General features: G+C 39.7%; 1 protein-coding gene across 4 annotated transcripts in view; it reads right to left on the bottom strand.

Annotated features, from left to right (window-relative positions):
• nphp4 (nephronophthisis 4) overlaps positions 1 to 21372 on the bottom strand; it is a 203524-nt gene that overhangs the window by 57164 nt on the left and 124988 nt on the right. For 3 of the 4 annotated variants that reach the window (XR_006928342.1, XM_046871942.1, XM_046871944.1), the window contains 3 exons: positions 19463 to 19597; positions 14697 to 14848; positions 10011 to 10202 (listed from right to left, as the gene is read on the bottom strand). Coding sequence is in view for 3 of the 4 variants with exons in the window: in XM_046871942.1 (XP_046727898.1) it covers positions 10011 to 10202; positions 14697 to 14848; positions 19463 to 19597 (479 nt within the window). In the remaining variant the exon portion in view is untranslated. The remainder of the gene's footprint in view (positions 1 to 10010; positions 10203 to 14696; positions 14849 to 19462; positions 19598 to 21372) is intronic. The other variant, XM_046871945.1, reaches the window with a different exon arrangement.

The following is a 21372-nucleotide window of genomic DNA, read 5'->3' as shown; positions in this document are numbered from 1 at the left end:
CAGGTTTGTAATCTAGTCAACATTGGCATGGACAAATATTGATGCTTTATTTGCAAATGTATGTTTATTATAAGTAAAGCCAGAATCAACATAAAGCATGTGTTGTGTAGAAGGCTTTAATATCACCTTTATATTTAGTTATTTAGTCATTTATTTGTAATAAAAGTGGTCAAACAGAAATGAGCGCTGCAATAATCGTGCGTTAAAAAGATTTGCGTTATTAACGCGTTAATTTGACAACCCTAATGGAAATACTGCATTAAAGGACAGATACACAAAAAGCTTGTTAAGTACAGTATTTACATTCAATTACATTTACTTTGTTACTGTCCACACAGCTCAGACACTAGCTCTGATTATAAGCTAAGTTCATGCTAATGTGCGCGATACAATGTGCATTGTTTCCATAGAGACATGCATACATATTATAAACAATTTTAAATAAAACAATCAGTCAGGATTACAGACAAATACCACAATTTCCAATTAGCCACTCATCATCACACGTCATGTCGCATGATCCCTGCAGTTGAATCACATACTTTTACCACTTGCACATGTATTTGAAAGTCACATATATGGAAAAACTCACCTTTCACACAAGTCTCATGCTTTGTTGTTACTGTTCACAGTTTCATTGCTACGTTTCTTCAAAAAAATGACATGACACATGGATAAAAATGCTCAATGAATAACGTCAGAAAAACGGATGCGTGTGATAAAAAGAGCCTGAGGTGAGAAGAACGCTTATTGAAATAAACAAACAGTAAAAATACCTTTAGGATATAATTAGGTAATTAGAGTGTAGGTGACATTTCTTCTCACACACTGCATTCTGCAGTATGAAAATCGCAGGTTTTAGATTTTGACATGTATATTTTATAATATTTCAGCATCATGCATGGGTAAAAGATCTAATCATCAAACCATAGAGGATTTGTTTAGTTGATTACACATGTCTACGAAATGAAATAAAAAAAAGAAGAAAAGAAGAACGATTGAGACACTTCCCCAGGCTTATCTGTTTTCACCAAAAAAACAGTGAAGAGTAATAAAACCAAATAATGCCCCTCATTCTTTTCTTCCTCATACTGCTGAAAAAAAATATTTAGACATGATAACATGAAAAAAGAAAGGCATAGATTCATACATCACTTTCTCATTTCTTTCAGAGATATCGAAAGTGCATTTGTGATATTTTTGCAGTTTTAGTATAAAAAACTAAAAAATACAGTGAATGCAGTGGCTTAGAGAGACAATGTTAAAATACAAACTCTGTCCGTGTCCCTTTTTAGTGGACGTGCTGACAGGATGCTTGGTTTGTTAGTAAGGAAAAGACAATCAGTGGCTAAAAACAGCCTGAAATGCCAGCTGAGCTGACAGCTTCAAACTTACTGGGTGAGTGAGAGTTGAATGGAAAGAAGCTTGCCACACTCTCAAAAATTTTAAATTGTGAATATTTAAATTTTCTATGAGGCCAGACTGAGTCCTAGTCCTAGCTTTTAAATAAAGGTCCAATGTATTCGACCTACAGTTCCAGCCCAAATAATAGAATAACCAGGTAATAGATAGGTAATAACATTGTAATATGTATGTGCTAGTGTATATAAAGCCTGAATACATTTTGAAACACTATTACTAGACCAAAATCAATGCGGGTTAGTAAATAAAATGAAATCAAAATAAAGGTAATGTATAGCAAGGTTTCATGAAACAATCATTTCTTTAACCCATAACATTTTTTAAATGCACTATATGAACAATGTTAATAAGACATTATATATGTGCTTCTTCCCCAAATTGTTACCACACAGTAACAGGCACACAATTGCAAAGAATGTTTTTGGATGTGGGAGCATTACATTTTCTCCTTACTACAACTAGGAGACCCAAACCTGCTCCAGCATGACAATGCGTGCGGGGTTTACATGGCTCGGAGTAAAAAATCTTGAGTGGCCTGCTATACACTCTGACCTCCACCTTACTGAAGACCTCTGGCATGAACTGGAATGCAGACTGGACCCCAGGCGTCCTCACCATAAATGCACACCTGACTTTACTAAAGTTCTTGAGGCTGAATGAGCACAAATCTTAGCAAGCACACTTCAAAATCTAGTGGAACAACTTTCCAGAAGAGTGGAGGTTATTATAACAAAAAATGGGGACTTTGTGTGGAACGAGATGTTCGAAAAGCACAAACGAATCTTATGGTCAGGTGTCCACACAGTGTTGTATATATAGTGTAAATATTTTATTGTGCATCTGTTAAAATGCTCTACCGAATGCAGTAAATGCATTGGGGGAAATCCATCTGTAGCAGTAAGTTAGAATTAAAAACATGGGGCGGTTAAGTAGGTGGATATTAGTGTTCTATGTTGTTCCTGCATTTCATGGATGCTTTAAGGATAAAAAATTGCTTAATCATCAAGCTTTGAATTGACCTGTGAATTCAGAAAGTGCACCAATAAACAGTAGCCTGTACTGCATTGTCCTGCCCTCTGCCATAAAGACTTGTATCACTAATCAGGGCTGTACTGTGCAGCAACATTGCTTCGAATAGAGAAATGCGTTTCTGTAAAGTCTCACTCTTCTACACAAGTATAATCCCAAAGACTAAAATGCTAATCTAACATTGCCAGAAGGAGGCCCTGAGCAAAAAGAACAGACATGCGTCATGTCCACACCAATAAGCTTGTTAATCAGGAAGGGTCAACACCATTTATTTCAGACCGAGAACAAGGTTTTGGGACTCGCTAATAAAGATTCTGATACTGAGACCTAGTGCCAGCTAGTGGTCATTAGATGGGAGAGTGAAAAGTTATCGATAGCTCAGCAAATTAAATGAGTAGGGTGAGCCAATATACCATATTTCAAACTCTTAATTATTACAATTTATAATAATTCTTTATAGAAGAAATAGAACTAATAAAAGACAAAGGTACAGAGAAAAAAGAGGAAGAGAACAAATAGAAAGGAAGAAAGGAAAAAATAAAGAAGACGGCTCCTGATTGGGATGTTTATAAGTGTATACAGGTGTAGTCAACCAATTCAACCAATATCGTCTAGATAACTGGCTACAAAAGCGAGTACACCCTAAGTGACCATGTCGGAACTGTGTCTAAAGTGTCAATAATTTGTGTGAGCACCATTGTTATCTAGCATGGAATTCACCAGAGCTGCACAGGTTGTTGCTGGGATCCTCTTCCACTCCTCCATAATAACATCATGGAACTACTAAATGTTAGACACATGGACCTTCTGCACCTTCCGCTTGAGGAGCCAAACAAGTGCTGAATAGGGTTCGAGTCTGGCAGTTGTCATCTTGGCGGTGTGTCTGGGGTCTTTATTATGTTGGAAAACTAGCTTTCGGCCCAGTTTCTGGAGGGAGGGGATCATGTTCTGCTTCAGAATGTCACAGTACAGTGCAGCCCCAGACCACTATGCTCCCACCACCATGCTTGACTGGAGGCAAGACACAATTTTGTTAGTACTCCTCTCCAGAGTGTCACAACACATGCTGGACACAATCTGAGCCAAACAAGTTTATCTTAGTCTCATCAGACCACAGGACATGGTTCCAGTAATTCATGCTCTTGGTCAGGTTGTCTTCAGCAAACTTTTTGTCGGCTTTCTTGTGAGCCAGCTTTAAAAAAGGGCTTCCTTCTGGGACCACGGCCATGCAAACTGACTTATTACAGTGTGGACATATGGTCTGAGCACTGACAAGCAGACCTTCCACTTCTGCAACCTCTAAAGCAATATGGGAAGCACTTATGCATCTGGTATTTTGAAGCAGCTTCTGCACCTGACGCACAGCAAAAGGACTCAACTTCTTTAATCGACCTTTGCGAGGCCTGTTCCGAGTAGAACCTGTCTTGGAAAACCTCTGTATGACCCTGGCCACTGTACTGTAACTCAGTTTCAGGGTGTTACTGATCTTCTATAGCTTTGGCATCTTTGTAGAGAGCAACAATCCTAATTCTTAAATTCTCAGAGAGTATTTACTATGAGGTGCCATATTGAACATCCAGTGGTCAGTATCAGAGAATTATACTGAAAGCAGCAAATCTTAACTGCTCTAATAAAAGATACACAATTTTGTATGGTCCTGTCATGCAGACGAAAACATGAACATGATGAATAGGACACTTGGCTTTGCATGGTTACATGATGTACAGCACTAAGGGTGTACTCACTTTTGTTGTCCGTTATTATGACAATAATGGCGTATGTTGAGTTATTTTTTAGAGGACAGTAAATCTGTACTCCTATACAAGCTGCACTCTGACTACTCCAAAATATATTCAAGTTTCATTTCTATAGTATTCTCCCTTGAGAAGATACACTAAAATGGTTGCTAAAACCTTTGTGAAATGTTTGATAACCACAAATAACCAAAAAATATAAAACCTTATATCGATCTTTGTAGTCCATATAGCTGCCTGCCCCCTGCTGACACCGGAATTAGTGTTAATCAATCAGGGATGTCAAATAACCTTTTATTTAGCTCTGTTATCTCTGCTTTAAACAGTGGAAATACGATTAGGCATACTCTTTATAACATTAGCTAGTAAAAGGCTAGTTTAATTGAATGGCATTAGCTAGCTATTAGTTGCCTTGGATAAAAAGGAGTTGACTGTGGAGAAGCGTGAGCTTTGCTTCAGCTCAGGATTAGCAGATGCATGAACCGTCGGGCCCTGCGTGTCACATGACTGTCATAATTCATGGAGGATAATCCTGAGAAAAGATAAAAAGAGATATGGCAAGTAAGACCTGCATCAGAATTTCTTACTGCCAATAAACAATAGTGGATAATTGTCGAGGACAACATAGACTATACAGACAAATGTTTGTGCACATCTGACCATATATGCTTCTTAAACATTCTATTCCATATTTAGCCCCTGGTTTGCTGTAAAAATAATCTCCACTCTTCCGGGAAGGTGTTTCACTAGATTTAATCAGGTACTGATGTAGAGAGAGGAAGCCTGGGGTGCAGTCAGGATTTAAATTCCTTCAAAAAAGTGGTCAACTGGGCTGAGGTCAGAACTTTATAGCAGGCTTTCAGCATGACAATAAGCCTGGCTTTGAGATATTACTATATCATGCTGGAACAGGTTTGGGCCTAATTGAAGTGAAGGAAACACTTAATAGAGAGTCCGACATCCCATACAAGTATGTACCTCTTACTTTGTGGTAACAGTTTATTTTGTGGTAACAGGTGAGCAGTTGGTTCATTTTATTTAGGATGTTGAGAGCAATTGAAGTGCTCGCATGTGCTGACTGTAAAAGACTGAAGAAGGATCATTACTCATCATCTTACATTCCAATGCTCATGTTGGTTCTCACTCTCCAGTGTTCTGTATTGTTTAAAGACTATAATCACACTTTTGATGTCAACCAAATGAGGATGTGTTCCCCTTTTGAGTCTGGTTCTTCTCAAGGTTTCTTCCTCATAATATCTAAGGGAGTTTTTCCTTGCTACAGTCAACATGGCTGCTCATCAGGGATAAATACACATCATTCACCTTAATTGTTAAAATATTGTAAAGCTGCTTTGAGACAATGTCTGTTGTGAAAGGTGCTATAGAAATAAACTTGACTTGCCACATTCTGATTCACTGCTCCATGTTTACGATTATCCTTGTGTAATTCATGCCACCTTCATTTAAGGCCTTACAGATCATTTAAATAAAAAAGATAAAAAAATAAGATGAGGTAATATGTGAACTGAGCAAATGTGTATGAGTATAACATGTATGTATGTACAAAGATGTACACGGTTGTGTATAATAATGTGTATGACTGTGTGTATTAAAAGGGAAGTGGTTGCTCAGTGGTTAAGGCTCTGGGTTAATGAATGGAAGCCCCACTATCACTACGATGCCGCTCATGGTCCCATTAACAAGGCCTTTAACCCTCTGTGCTCCAGGGGTGCTGTATCATGGCTAACCCTGCTCTCTGACTCCAGCTTCCCAACATCGCTGGCACATGCAACTGGAGAATTTCACTGTGCTGTAAAGTACCTGTGACATATACAATATAAAGCACCTTTATTCTTATGCTGGAGATCATTTTTTATTCTTTTTATTTTTTCAGAACACAGTTTGTGGTTTTCTTGGACTCTTTAGAGTGACAGCGACACTACTCTTATATGACATACTATGTAGGATATGTTGGAACCGGATTATTTTGAGTAGCTGCGATTTCATCAACTTGGAGGAGTACACGTCAACAGTGACCAGCTACATCGGCAAGTGCATTGATGACGTGACTATCTCCAAGACCATCACTACACGCTCCAACCAGAAGCCATGGATGACCGCCAAGGTGCGTGCGCTGCTAAAAACAAGAGACTCCGTCTTCAATACAGGGGACAAGACGGCCTTAAAAACAGCAAGGGCCAAACTGTCCCGTGCCATCAGAGAGGCGAAGCGCGCACACGCCAAGAGAATCCATGGTTACTTCCAGAACAGCATCCAGGCGATCACGAATTACAAGACCACATCACCTGCTTGTGACCGTGAGGCCTCCCTCCCAGATGCGCTGAGCGACTTCTACGCCCGGTTTGAGGTGCAGAACAACGTGGTGGCGAGGAAGACCATCCCTCCTCCCAGTGACCAGGTGCTCTGTCTAACCACAGCTGAAGTGAGGAAAACTCTATGCAGAGTCAACCCACGGAAGTCTGCTGGACCAGACATCATTCCTGGCAGAGTGCTCAGGGAATGTGCAGAACAGCTAGCGGATGTCTTTACCGACATCTTCAACATCACCCTGAGCAGCGCCACTGTTCCTACGTGCCTCAAGACGACGACCATCATTCCTTTGCCGAAGAAGTTCTGTCTCCTGCCTCAATGACTATCGTCCCATTGCACTCACACCCATCATGATGAAGTGCTTCGAGAGACTCGTCATGAGGCACATAAAGACACAGCTCCCACCCGCACTGGACCCCATGCATTTCGCGTATCGTCCAAACCGCTCCACGGACGATGCCATCTCCACAACCCTCCATCTGGCCCTCACCAATCTGGATAACAAGGACTCTTATGTAAGGATGCTGTTCATAGACTGCAGTTCAGCATTCAACACGATTATTCCTCAGCACCTGATCGAGAAGCTGAGCCTACTGGGCCTGAACACCTCCCTCTGCAACTGGATCCTGAACTATCCGACTGAGAGACCTCAGTCAGTACGGATCGGGAACAGCGTCTCCAGCACCACCACAGTGAGCACTGGAGCCCCTCAGGGCTGTGTGCTCAGTCCACTGCTGTTCACTCTGCTGACTCACGACTCTGCACCAATGCACAGCTCGAATCATATCATCAAGTTTGCCGATGACACGACCGTGGTGGGTCTCATCAGCAAGAACGACGAGTCAGCATACAGAGAGGAGGTGCAACGGTTAACAGACTGGTGTGGAGCCAACAACCTGTCTCTGAACGTCGACAAAACTAAAGAGATGGTTGACTTCAGGAGAACACAGAGTGACCATTCTCCACTGATCATCGATGGATCCTCAGTGGAGATCGTCAAGAGCACCAAATTCCTTGGTGTTCATCTGGCGTACAACCTCACCTGGTCACTTAACACCAGCTCCATCACCAAGAAAGCCCAGCAGCGTCTCTACTTCCTGAGAAGGCTGAGGAAAGCTCATCTCCCTCCCCCCATCCTGACCATGTTCTACAGAGGGACCATCGAGAGCATCTTGAGCAGCTGCATCACTGCCTGGTTTGGGAACTGCACCGTCTCGGATCGCAAGGCCCTACAGAGGACAGTGAGGACAGCTGAGAAGATCATCGGAGTCTCTCTACCCTCTATCATGGACATTTACACCACACGCTGCATCCGCAAAGCAAACAGCATTGTGGATGACCACACACCATCACACACACACTTCACCCTCCTACCATCAGGGAAACGGTTCAAGCATTCGGGCCGTCACATCAAGACTGTGCAACAGTTTTTCCATAAGCTATCAGGCTCCTCAACAAACATCTGAACTGAACTCTCTCACACACACACACACACACACACACACACACACACACACACACACACACACACACACAAAACTGTGTGACTGACAAACATCTTAACAAACATCTGAACTGAACTCTCTCTCACACACACACTTACACACAACTGTGTGACTGATCTGTACAACCGGACTCAACACACATCATATACTTCGCACACCCAGGTTTCAGCACCATTCACACTTTTCATTATCGCAAAATGTTTACATGCCGTTTGTTGCTGAATTGTTGAATTGCACAATTCTGTTTACATTTTTCTGCTATTGTAGAATTGCACAATTCTGTTTACATTTTCTGTTTACAATTTTCTGCTACTGTGCACCTTATTCTGTCACGACAGGTTTTACTGGCGGAGCTACTGCTATTCTTATTTTTATATTTTGTGTATTGTCCTGCACTGTCCTGTGTTGTCTTGCACTGTCTTGTGTTGTCTTTTGCACTGTTTGCACCAGCTGCACACATGCACTTTATGTGGTGAGGATCTTAGGCCCTGTGTTCTTCTGTTCTGTGACTGTTGTTTTATGTTGTTTTATGTAGCACCTGGGTTCAGGAGAAACGTTCCATTTCACTGTGTACTGCATCAGCTATATATGGTTGAAATGACAATAAAAGCTTCTTGACTTGACTTGACTTGATACACAAGAGTCATATCTGATACCTGTGATGTGAGAAGACTAGAGAGTTGTATGGTAAATGCAGATTTATTGGCATGCACAATGGCAGAGGTTCCCAATCGATAAGCAGGCTAAGAGTCAAAAAAGAGAGGGAAAAAAGTCAGCCAATTAACTAGAGGATGTCAGGGGTCAGGCAAGAATCGAGGCCGTGAGACACAAACAGGTGAGGATGAAAGTAAATAATATAGAATGGCTTGGTAACAGAGACAAAAGCAATTGAGTGTATACTTCATGAGGTGTTCAATGAATAAAAAAAAAAAAAATTTTTAACAATGGCTCTCTGTGTGTGTGTGTGTGTGTGTGTGTGTGTGTGTGAGTGAGTGTGTGTGTGTGTGTGGGCAGTAAGATCACTGCAGAAGACGAGGAAGATCAGAAGGGCGTGAGGTCAAATCCCACTAACACTAACCTGCTCAGCACAGTAAGATTCTTTTTTCGTATTTCACAGTGATGTTAGGAAGCTGGGGTCAGAGCGCAGAGTCAGCCATGGTACAGCACTCCTGAAGCACAGAGGGTTAAGGGCCTTGCTCGAGGGCCCCACGTATGGCAGCTTTGCGCTACCGGTGTTTGAACCTCCGACCTTAGGATAAGTGACCCAGAGCCTTAACCACTAAAGTGAATCTCTCTGCATTAGGGTGTCTGGCAAATGCTGTAAATGTAAATGCAGTGTGTGTGTGTGTGTGTGTGTGTGTGTGTGTGTGTGTGTGTGTGCGTGTGTGTATGTATGTTATGTTGGAGTTTATTTTAAAGCCATAGTGTTTGTTGAGAAATTGAGTCTGAATGAACCAGTGGCAAGACACCAACACTATGGGGTTTAATGCATGCCTTTTCATGTTTGAATTACAAAAATGTCTGTGCATTTGCAATAATATTAGCACCGTACCCTAAATGCATAAGCCCGAGGGGATTTTTTTCCCTGCTTGGCATTTCGGGAACGGCTTCAGCAGAAAGCTGAGTGATGACTGTATCTGTTTCTGTATGTCAAAGGGACAACTTAATCAAAGTGTCACCAGCTTCATAGCGAGAGACAAGAGATTCCGTTTCTGTCTTCTTTCACAAGTAAAATGGCACATTGTCCCGATGATGTGAAACACGACATTTAGAAGTTGGGAAAATGTATTATTGCTTTCCCTCTCAATATTTTACTTTGCGACTTTTTAATATTACCTGCTCAAAACCATGATATACTCTGCATACTTCTGAAACATTTCCAAGTGCAGTATAACGTGCACAAGACATTGTAGATTTCGTATCGCTATAACAAATAAAATACAATACACGAAACATATACTGTAAATACCTGGAATAAGCCAAAAACTGAAGCACGAGTGTGTTGACTTGCAGTTGATCTGCTTCTTCTCTGTGGGGGTCAAAGTTCACAGGCTCATCAGGGTCGAGAAGCTCAGCCACTTGGTTGAGGTCGTCACGGATTTCAGGGAAGCGGGAGGAGAAGAGATGAGCGAGGAATCCTCGAGAACTCGTCCTGCTAGAGCTAAAGTAGAGAAAGGTACAATTATATATAAGTTTGTTCAGTTATTTTTCAGCTATTGTCACAACAATTCCAGTCAGGTTTTTGATGCAGTTCCATATCACATCAAAAATACAGAAATAACTGAAATGTTAGCCTAGTGTTCACCACTATTGAATACAGATCTGACAATAAACACAATGAAAAACAGTTTTACTTTGTATAGTTATGGAGAGCATGAACATTTTAACAGCTGGGTGACAGCTGTATTGGACAAGCCACACGAAAAAAAAAACATACAAATGCAAGCAAACCTTCAAATTAGCTGTTACATGTTAACAAGCTTTTCTGTTTTTATGCATTATTGCAAATAATAGAAAAATAGAATAAATAAATATTGATATTAATTCACAGGAATTTCTCTCATTACTGCAATCACATGTGATGTCTCACACTCTCACTTTGTTGCTTTTCTCACTATCAAAATTATTTTGTATAATTTTATATTTTGGATTAGATTAATAAAAAAAAAGGCAGATTTATAAACACAAACACCTGACACATCATGCATGTGAACAATGTCTTGAGGGGTGTAAATGTACTGCAAGTAGAATAATTGACTCTGGTTTGTCAAATTATTAGAAACAAATTTATTGGAATTATTAGAAAAGATTACCACCTTTGGTGCGGATAATGTTCTAAAAAAAAAAAGAAAAAAGAAAAAGAAAAAAAAGAAAAAAGGGCTTTTCATTGATTATTCCTTACTTATAAAGAAAAGGCTTCTGTTGCTTTTCGTTGTACTTTATTCTTTATTTCATTGAAATGAAAATTAAACGATTCTCCAACGCAAGTTATACGGTGATTGCAAATGGACAAAATATTGGAACAGCAAGGCCAATTATTTTGTTTCTGCTAATACACCAAGACATTTGGTTTGGTGATAAAAAGAGAACTCGTTGTTCCAAAACTTATGGAGGAATCTTGGAAATCCCAGCTTCAAAACTGATCAATAAGCATCTATAGGTCTTGTTTGATACGGTAAAACTGCTGAAAATGTGAGACGCATGTTCTCCAACTCACAGGCTGAGACTAAACCGTTTTACAGTAGATTCAACACTTCTGCACTGCAATCCAAGTCCAAAGTAACAGCTCCTCAAAAACTCAAGCACAGCACTTAAGTGAGCATGAAGAAGCCCAAGAGAGGCATCTGAGAGTAAAGAAAACAGCCTGAGGGCCAGAACTTCTATCTGTTTCCAATCCATCTTCATTCAAATAAACGCTTACACTCCTCCTGCATGCCTGGGCTTTGATTTGTAGGATGTAGATGAATATGTCAGATATGATGGGAAACCCACCACCACCAACACCACCACCACCACCACCATTCTTGTAGAAAAGAAAAATGGTTCAGGAAAAAAACAGGTAAGAGATTATATTCTCAGTTATCCCACAAGACTCAAAGTAAAACTGTATCTCATTCAAGATGATTTTAACACGAATAGTGATCAAAAAATAAAAATGTGTTTCTTCAAGAAAAGTAATTGACGACCAGAAACATCACACCACCCACAAGCCTGCAAAAAAAATGCTGCTGGCCAGTACACCATGCTACTGAGATACAGCTACACGATGCATCGTAAACAAGTCGGCACGATATACTGCGAAAGATCCTAAGGACCAGAACAGAATAGAATAGATCTTTTACCATCAATAGTGGGGATGAAGCATTCAGAGCAACGGCACACCAAGAACAGGGTTATAAAAGACTAAAAATGTGGTGTACATGGAAGAACAAAGTGTAACGTCTGTGAAAATCTGATTCAATTCAACGTTAAATACCAACTAATCACCATCTTCTCCTATGGATACTGTAGCTGTTACATTTCACATAAGCTCTAAAACCTTAAGGTGTATCAGCAAATCACTCAGGTAGATCTTCCAGTCTTCTTGAAGGTGTAGTTTGTGATTTGCACCAACCAGGCATAACATTATACCATTATGACCAGTAAGTAAATAACACTGATTAGCTCTTCATCATAGCACCAGTCAGTGGGAGGAATATATTAGGCAGGAAGTGAACATTTTGTCCTTAAAGGGCCAAATCAATGTCTGACAAGGGCCGAATTGTGATGTCTAGACAACTGGGTCAGAGCATCTCCAAAACTGCAGCTCTTGTAAGGTCCCGGACTGCAGTGCTCAGTGTCTATCAAAAGTGTTCCAAAGAAGGAACAGTGATGAACCGGTGTCATGGGCGGCCGAGGCTCATTGATGCACATGGGAAGTGAATGAAGGCTGTAGCTCAAACTGCTGAAGAAATTAATGTTGTTAATGCTCAATGGGTCAGAACTGTTTTGGCAGCAAAAGGGGGACCAACGCAAAATTAGGCAGGTGGTCATAAATTTTTGCCTGGTCGTTATTTAGAGTGGTTAAAGACCTGTAATAGTGCAAGAAATTATATATATATATATACACAGTATATACAGTATATATATATATATATATATATATATATATATATATATATATATATATATATATATATATACATACACACGATTCCCCACCACTTACCTTCGGTTATTTAGCATTTTCTATTTAAAGTACATGATTTTATCCACAAACTTTTTAGATGGTTTGTTTCACACCAGCTTTGCTAAAAGAGTGTACACCAGTGTTTTTAGTGATGATACAGTACGCCACTATGTGGGAATATAGGTAGCCTCTGCAATAGCAGTCGATTTTCCTCCGGAGCTTTTTTTCCGATACGCGTTTAGAAATAAGTCTTTCTTGCTCAGTTACAATCAAATCTTCCACGAAAGCAACTCATAACTGCCTTTATTCAAAAAAAACCCCCCCAAAAAAAACGGATGATCCGGAGAGCTGGAGAAAGAGTAAAACACTGCCTTTGGCTGCAGTGATAGTGTGCAATAAACTCTATATGAGATTTATGATGGTGAATTTTTTATAGAAGTGAGCTTCGTTTGCCGGCACAGTCGCTGAATACAGATGAATGCGCCTATGCTTGCATACAGCGCCGATGTGAATAGCATGCACAGCCTCCAGCGGTAATCTAAGTACCGATACAGCGCGAAACATGCTAACACACACTTGCGCGCAGAACACGAACTATGGCTTTCGGCTCGATAGCAGTGCATTAGTGTAAGAGCATGAGTGAGTTCATGTCAACAGTATAATAAGCATGCCGTGATCAATGGCGTAGTTTCCTGGACTCGCTGTATATAATTACTGGGTTGAAGCCATTATGCCAACTCTTCCATCAGTGATTTTTAATTTGCGATATACAACGCAGGAAATAATGCAACACGGAGATCACTGCAATTTTCTGCAAAGTTAAGCATTAAAAACCCAAGACTACTTATTAGCGTCAGATCTCCTCCATGCCTTGTTTTGAAGAAAGTACATATTTCTAGTAATAAGTGTCCTTTAAGAAACTGCAGGAAAAGCTAAAGGAAAGAGGTTAGATATATGTATCTGCTCAGACAAAAGGACATACACATTCTATATTTACAGTGGCCAGGCATAACATTAAGACCTGCTTCTTTATATTGTGTAGGTCCTCCTTGAGACTTCAAACCAGGCCTGTCCTGTTCAGCCATGGACTCTCAGTGAGATCAGTGAGACTTGGGAGTTTTTGTTCTGGTTCTACTAAAGAAATAACAATCTGTTAAACATAGGTGTAGCACAATTATTGGCACCCTTTAAGTCAGCACTCCAAAAGAATGGCTCTATATCTCCTCCAAAAGGACACTTATAGTTGTCAAGGGTGCAAGTCAAGTCAAGTCAAGTTTATTTCTTTAGCGCTTTTCACAACAGACATTGTCTCAAAGCAGCTTTACAGAATTTAACAGTTAAGGTGAACGATGTGTCATCCCTGATGAGCAGCCATGGACACTGTGGCAAGGAAAAACTTTTATGTTATGAGATAGAAACCTTGAAAGAAACCAGACTCAAAAGGGGAACCCATCTTATTTAGATGATGGGTTGACCCCTGCAATACAGCTAGAATAAAATTCTGAAAGAATTTGTTTAAAAAAAGAATAAGAAAAAAAGAGAAACAATACATTTACAAAGTAGTGTCAGGTCTCTCACTGCTCCTAACACTGATTTATTTTTGAAGCTCTTAAAATTAAAACACAATCGTCTATGTGCAATAATTTCTCTATAAAATCTGGGCCTTAAGATTTCTAAAACCACCTCCCAAATAAAAGGTACTGTATTGCAGAAACTACAGCTTTCAGAGACATTTTGGACTTGATGAAAAAAATGCAGTACTTCATCCTAAACAAATAAAAAAAATGACTTTGCTTTTTTTGTTTTTTTCCTACAAACAATATAAGATATATAAAGCATCACAATGTTGTCATTGTATTTAAACTCTTTGTATAGAACTCAAGAAAAAGGAATATGCTTTGATTCCAAAGTTTAGAAATATAAACAGATAGAATTATAGAGTAAATGTCAGGAAAAGGATATTTGATGTGTGTGTGCTGTACTAACCTGGTTGTGTGTGTTCCTAGTGTAATGACTGGAGCATGAACAGGGGTGAAGGTCAGTTCATGCAGATCACACTCTTCCTCTGGGGCATCCCTCATTCTCTCTCTCTCCATCGCACTGACTTCTAGGTGTGCTATGCCTACAGCAGGATTTACCTGACACACACACAGGCAAAGTTCAAAACATATACGTTAAATCCAAGGTCAGTGGAAATGTTCCAGAAGTGTGAAAGCAAACAGAGGAGCTCCAGTGCCCCGGGAATACAAGTCTGAAACCTTTTGCTCTATTACTACTCAAACCACAGCAGCAGCACCATGCAGGAGGCTCACACTTGTATAGGATGTAGTACCATTACATTTTCCCCTCACTTAAAATAGGAAACCCAAACCTGTTTAAGCATGGTAATACCCCTGTGTTCAAAAAGCCAGCTCCATGAAGATACGGTCTACATGGAGCTACTAAGCCCAGGCATAAAATCAAGACATTATAACAATATGGCCAGTAAGTGAATAACACTGATTATCTCTTCATCATGACACCTGTTAGTGTGTGGATAAACAAGTGAACATTTTGTCCTCAAAGTTGATGAGCAAGCGTAAGCATTTGAGTGAGTCTGACAAGGGCCAAGTCGTGATGTCTAGACGACTGGGTCAGAACATCTCCAAAACTGCAGCTCTTGTGGGGTCAGTATCTATCAAAAGTGGTCCAAGGAAGGAACAGTGGTGAACCGGCGACAGGGTACAGCATGTCGGGAGCGAAGGCTGGCCAGTGTGGTCTGATCCAACAGATGAGCTCCTGTAGCTCAAATTGCTGACGAAGTTAATGCTGTAATGCTCAACACTCAGGACTCTTTTGGCAGCAAAAAGGGGGACCAACATAATATTATGCAGGTGGTCAATGTTATGGCTGACCTGTGTAAGTCATAAGGATCTAATGATCAGAAGTTTGATCCGAGGCAAGAATCACAAATTAAATATTATTGAAAAAAAAAAAGAAAGACGTCCAGTTTGTAGAAATAATCCATATCCTCCGTCTCCATACTACTCTGTCCTCTACATCTGCCTCTTTCAAACCAACTACCTGCATGTCTTCCCTCACCACACCCATAAACCTCCTCCTTGGCCTTCCTCTTTTCCTCCTTCCTAGTAGCTCCATTCTCAGCATTCTCCTACCGATATACCCCATGTCCCTCCTCTGCAAATGTCCAAACCATCTCAATCTCACCTTTCTCACCTTGTATCCTGTGTGATCCCTCTAATAAACTCATTTCTAATCCTGTCCATCGTCGTCACTCCTAACGAAAACCTTAACATCTTCAGCTCTGCCACTTCCAGCTCCGCCTTCTGTCTTTTACTCAATGTCACTGTCTCTAAACCATACAACATCGCAGGTCTCACCACAGTCTTATAAACTTTCCCTTTCACTCTCGCAGATACTCTTCTATCACAAATCACTCCTGCACAGTTGACCCTTAGGTATTTAAACTCATATGATATACATAAACTCGGAAAATAAATGGTGTCATTCTCTTATTTTGTCATGACTCAAAAAAGTGACCAAATAAGGCGTATCGATTGGAGGCTACTAATTAATTGTACTGTAGGTTCAAATTCAGTAACATCGTCAAAATTTGAAGCTTCGGAATAGTATTGCACCATGTGGAAGTCTTTGCCTAATAGCTCTCTCAGATACATCCTACTACTAAGACCTAACACGCTGCAGGAGGCAGAACTGAGAAGTGTTTTTCCTGTATACCGTCTTTGATCCGGACAGCTCAACATAATTAATCTCACAGGCTCACAGAGCCCTGAGGACAGCTTGTAAACTTCCTCCGCGGGCCTGCACAAGCGGCACGCTGACCGCTCGAACAGAAAGCAGAACCAATTCCTTTTTCCCTTTAAATCACCAACGCCGTTAACGGTAAGTGAGGGAGTTACAGTATGTAACGTTAAATCTGTGCAAATTAAGCTCCTTAAAGCAATGGGAGCACAATGGTGTGTGAAAAGAGGGGAAGAGAGGACTAGACATGCACAAAAAGAAAGAGAGAGAGAGAGAGAGAGAGAGAGAGAGAGAGAGAGAGAAGAAATGCAGGAGTAAAGAAAAAATAGACAAAAAAACAGAAACATGATTTGGCAGAAGGTAAAAGAAGTTCATAAAGGGTTATAGATCTGTAGCATGTACAGCACTCAGTGTATGACTGCAATTTGGTAAAGTAAGCTAAAGTACAAGGAGTCAACTGAGTTAAAACTTCACACACTATATAATGCTCAGAAATATAAACTGAGTCTCTTTGGAGGTTGAAGCTCGGTTTTTAAACACTCCATTATTGATGTGGGTCAAACAGAACTCTTAGACCACGTCCTCGGAATATATTTATAACACACTGTCTCGAATCTACTGTATATGGACAAAAGTGCATTAAGAAACCTTTTTTTTAGCCATATACATTATGATTTTTGCCCAAACAGCAAAGGTGGAAAGAGTAATCAAATATTCTACTTGAGTAAAAATACTATTAGATCAGTGAAATTAATTAAGTGCAAGCAAAGTTAACGGTCTAAAAATCGACTCAAGAAAAAAAAAAAAAAAGAATATTTAATTTAAAATTTAGAGTAAAATTGACCAAGTTACTTATTTAACAGTGGGGGAATCTACTGTAGTTCAAAAGAGACTAGGGGATTTCAAACTACTTGTTTTTAATTAAAGGAACACCTTCGCATATTAAAGATGAATAACAAAAACATTAATTAAAAAAAAATGACTGAAGTCTAATGTGTGTGATGCACTTTCGCAGCAGGAAAAAAAAAATAATTCTGTTATAATGTCATTTATGATATTGACAGAAATCACAAATGCAGATTCAAAATTCAGACAGTAAGCGCACTCACTGAACAACGTTCGATTCGACGGCATTTGGCTTTCAGCTGCGTCTGCATCGCTGGAGTCTGTCTCGTCCATTTCTATCTTTCTTTCTTGTAAATTTAGCCCGTTTGTTTTCCACCCACCAATAAATCAGTGCAGTAGTTTATTTTACGCAGTAAAATATATGATTTAAAATTTAGTGAAGTACAATACTTCCAACAAAACATACCTAAGTAAAAGAAACACGAAACATTTTGAAAACTACTTTAAAAAAGTAGAAGTACACAAAAGACATACTCAATTACAGTAACGCAGAGTTTATTGAACATACATTGAATTTGGTTACTGTCTTAGTTTCTAACTAGTTTTGAGCTTTCATGAGGCGACATAAGAAGCTGCAACAGAGCGACACAAAGAGGATGATGATGAGGTAATAATAATACAATGTGAAAATGTTTTTGAAACTTAATAAGCCGAATGTTTTTATATTTTATATAACCCTTCTTGTTCTCACGTCAAAAATTTGCTGTAACAAGCTCGGACAATGTAAACTGGAAATTTTTTATTATTTTATCATTATCTAATATATTTTCAAATTTTTTCATATTTTCTTTCATTTTGTCATAGTTTTTATTATTTTATATTTAAAGCCCCCTTTATCTAATGAACAATTTTATTGGTTTACATTTTGTATTCTGTATATCACTATATTTGTGATTGGTAAAAAATTTGGAAATTTCGAAAAAGTATTGAAGTCACCGAGCAACTTTTTTTCTTCATCTTTTACTTTCGAAAGAAAACAAGACGTGACATACTGTTTTGATCTGTGGTGAGTACTCGTCCTCATGTGGCACGATTTCGAAGAACAAATTTCACCAAACTTGAACTTTTGGGGTGAGTGTATCCTGTCTCCACTGTTCCTATGTCTTAAATGGGAGTCGATGGATATAAAAGTGTAGTGTGACCACAGCTTTGAAACTTCTACTGTCAAATGCTTGATGGCCTAAACATCATTACGATCCTGTTTTACATGCATTTTATCATCCGACGGTATGCAGCACACTTAGAGCATGAATTACACACTGCAGGAGTAAATGTAACACTTTTTCAGAGACTTTGCTGTCCAGGTTTTAAAAATTTTTCTAAGTGAAAACATGGTGATAATAAATGCAGGCTTAAGCTGCTGGCATTGAATTTGTTTCCAAAATCGCCTCAGATTTCTTTCTTTCTTTCTTTTAACCAAATTTGACTAATTTATACTCAAGTCTCCCCAAATCACACAACCATTTCTGTTTCTGTCAGCAGTCAGCACCATTCCCTCCCAAAGAACCTTGTACTTCAGACGTCTCCTAATCAATCAGGGCTTCTTACACATTCTCTGTAAAGCCTTTCTCACGTGTTTTTAATCCTCATAATAAAAGTTTGAGGTTTTTGGATGAATAAAAAAAAAAACAGAAAGTTCTCCTCGTGGCATCTCAGGGACTTTTGCCTTGTCTTCGGCACCTTCGGATTGCTCATTAGGGGTCTCATTAGCCTGAGATTTCTGTGAAGCTTCTGTCTGACAGTCCTGCGATCCACATTAAAACCGTGGGGGAAGACAGGCTCATCTTTCCATGAAAGCAGAGCGAGAGAGTGAAAAAAAGAACGAGTGTATGCAAAATTATAATGAAGAAGATCTTCTTCGGTATTGAGCTGCCTATAGATCTGAGTATGTCTTTGTGTGTGCATGTGACAGTATGTGTGTTTTATACCAGGATATGTCTTTGCATATATTAATATGGACCACTTTTACTTTCATAGTGTCACAAAGTGTGTGTTTGTGCATAAGCATTAGTTTATACTTTGTCCTTTTTTTTATTATGTAGGTTTTGTGTGTCCGTGCACGAGTGTGTGGGAGGAAATCTTACGACGTGTGACAGCTGGTGGGCCGGCGCCAACGGGGAGAGAGCAAGCGGAGCGGGAAGCTGCTGTTGCCATGGCGACCCTGCCGTGCGGTTCTGAGTCGGGTAGTGCGAATCCACAGCCAGCTGAGAGAGCGTGAGCTGTGAGAATGAAAGACAGAGAGAGAGAATTAACGTATGCAACTGACGTGCGCTCGTTCCGTGAACAACAGTGACCGGCATGTAGAGCGCACCGAGCATCTGCAGTGGGCATTATGGCACAATACATGCCACTCAAAACCGGAAACCGTCTGTCATTATTATTATTATCATCATTATTAATAGGAAATTTCCCATGCCTTGTTTTCAGCCTTTCTTTTTTTTTTTTCCTGTTCCCTATCCTCCTCTTGCATATTGTGCCTATTAACAAAAGAGATTCGCTTTACAAAAACATAAACCTCCTCCACACACCCACACGCCTGTGCACTGATACAGTCATCAGCCTCAGCATCATAATGGGGTCATTAATTTAATGAATAATGCAGATCAAAAGGAATCCATGGAGAAGCCTGCGAGTTGGACCCGCTTCATTTCAGTAGTGATGCTTTTCCTTCCCAGAGCCGGAAAATACGGTGGCGGACTTCGCATCAGAATCAGCAAAGTGCATCTCAAATCTGCACTGTTTTCCAGAGCAGGCCAATAATGCAAAGGTTACTGAGATGGTCAAATAGATATACATTTAGATCCCCAGTGTACTTTTATCTTCTCTCTCTCTCTCTCTCTCTCTCTCTCGTTTTTCCCCTCTGTTAAAAATAAATACAAGGACTAGGTGAATGTGGCAGTGTAATAATGAAACTGGCCTGTACCCATGGAGCCGGGCCAGTTTCATTATTGCATGGCCGAAGTTTGCTGGAGCAGAGGACTGTGTATTAAGCAATGACTCTCTGGGGGATTTAAAATACCACTCAGGCGATTTCAGCTTTTTTTTTTTTTTTTTTTTTTGCTGATATGTGATGTCTCAGACAGGATTTCTGCCCTTTGGTTTAGTCACAGTGGAGTCTCAGGATCTGAAACAATGTCTATGTCTATATATAAGAATGATGAAGAGGGAAAAAGAACATAGCAATTGGAAAGCTCATATTGGGTAATGGAAAATGCAGGATTCAAAAACATGAGGATAACTATCTAACTTTTTTTTTCTCTGTTGTAAAGGGGTTCCTTTCCTTACAGTCCACCCTGTTTAGGAATTCCTTATGTTCTGGTGTCATGATGCCTTGCCAAGATGTTTGTTTGAGTCTTATGAACATAGTAAAAAGAGAGATATGCTGGTGAGAGAACAACTTTTCAGAGCGGCATATGATAACTTCATGATCAGACTACATTATTTTGGACATCCGGTGCCACCCAGATAAAGATGGGTTTCTTTCTGAGTCTGGTTTCTTCTCAAGGTTTTTTCCTCATACCACCTTAGGGAGTTTTTCCATGCCACTGTCGCCACTGGCTCACTAATCAGGGATAAACAATTATAAGGAACAAACTATGCAATGAACTAACACAATATTTTATACAACCTTATAACCAGTTTATCTGTGTAAAGCTGCTTTAAATCAATGTCTATTGTAAAAAACAATATACAAATAAAAATGATTTATTTTATTTCATCCTTTTAATGCAGTTATGAATATACACTATGATCTACAGATGATCCACTAGATTTTGGAGTGTAGTTATGGAGATTTGTGTTTATTCAGCCACAAGTTAGTTACAAGTTAGGAAATTATGTGGGGTGAGGAGGACTGGGGTGAAGTCAGTGTCCCAAATCATCCTGAATGGTTTCAGTAGGGTTGAGGGGTTACATTTACAGGCAGATGCCCTCAACCTGAGCGACTTACATTTATCTTATTTATACAATTAAGCAGATATTGGGTTAAGGGCCT

Source organism: Silurus meridionalis, chromosome 17 (assembly GCF_014805685.1).
Source record: "Silurus meridionalis isolate SWU-2019-XX chromosome 17, ASM1480568v1, whole genome shotgun sequence".
Classification (NCBI taxonomy): Eukaryota; Metazoa; Chordata; class Actinopteri; order Siluriformes; family Siluridae; genus Silurus; species Silurus meridionalis.
The sequence above is the reverse complement of the archived record's forward strand: the minus strand, read 5'-3'. Positions and strand labels throughout refer to the sequence as shown.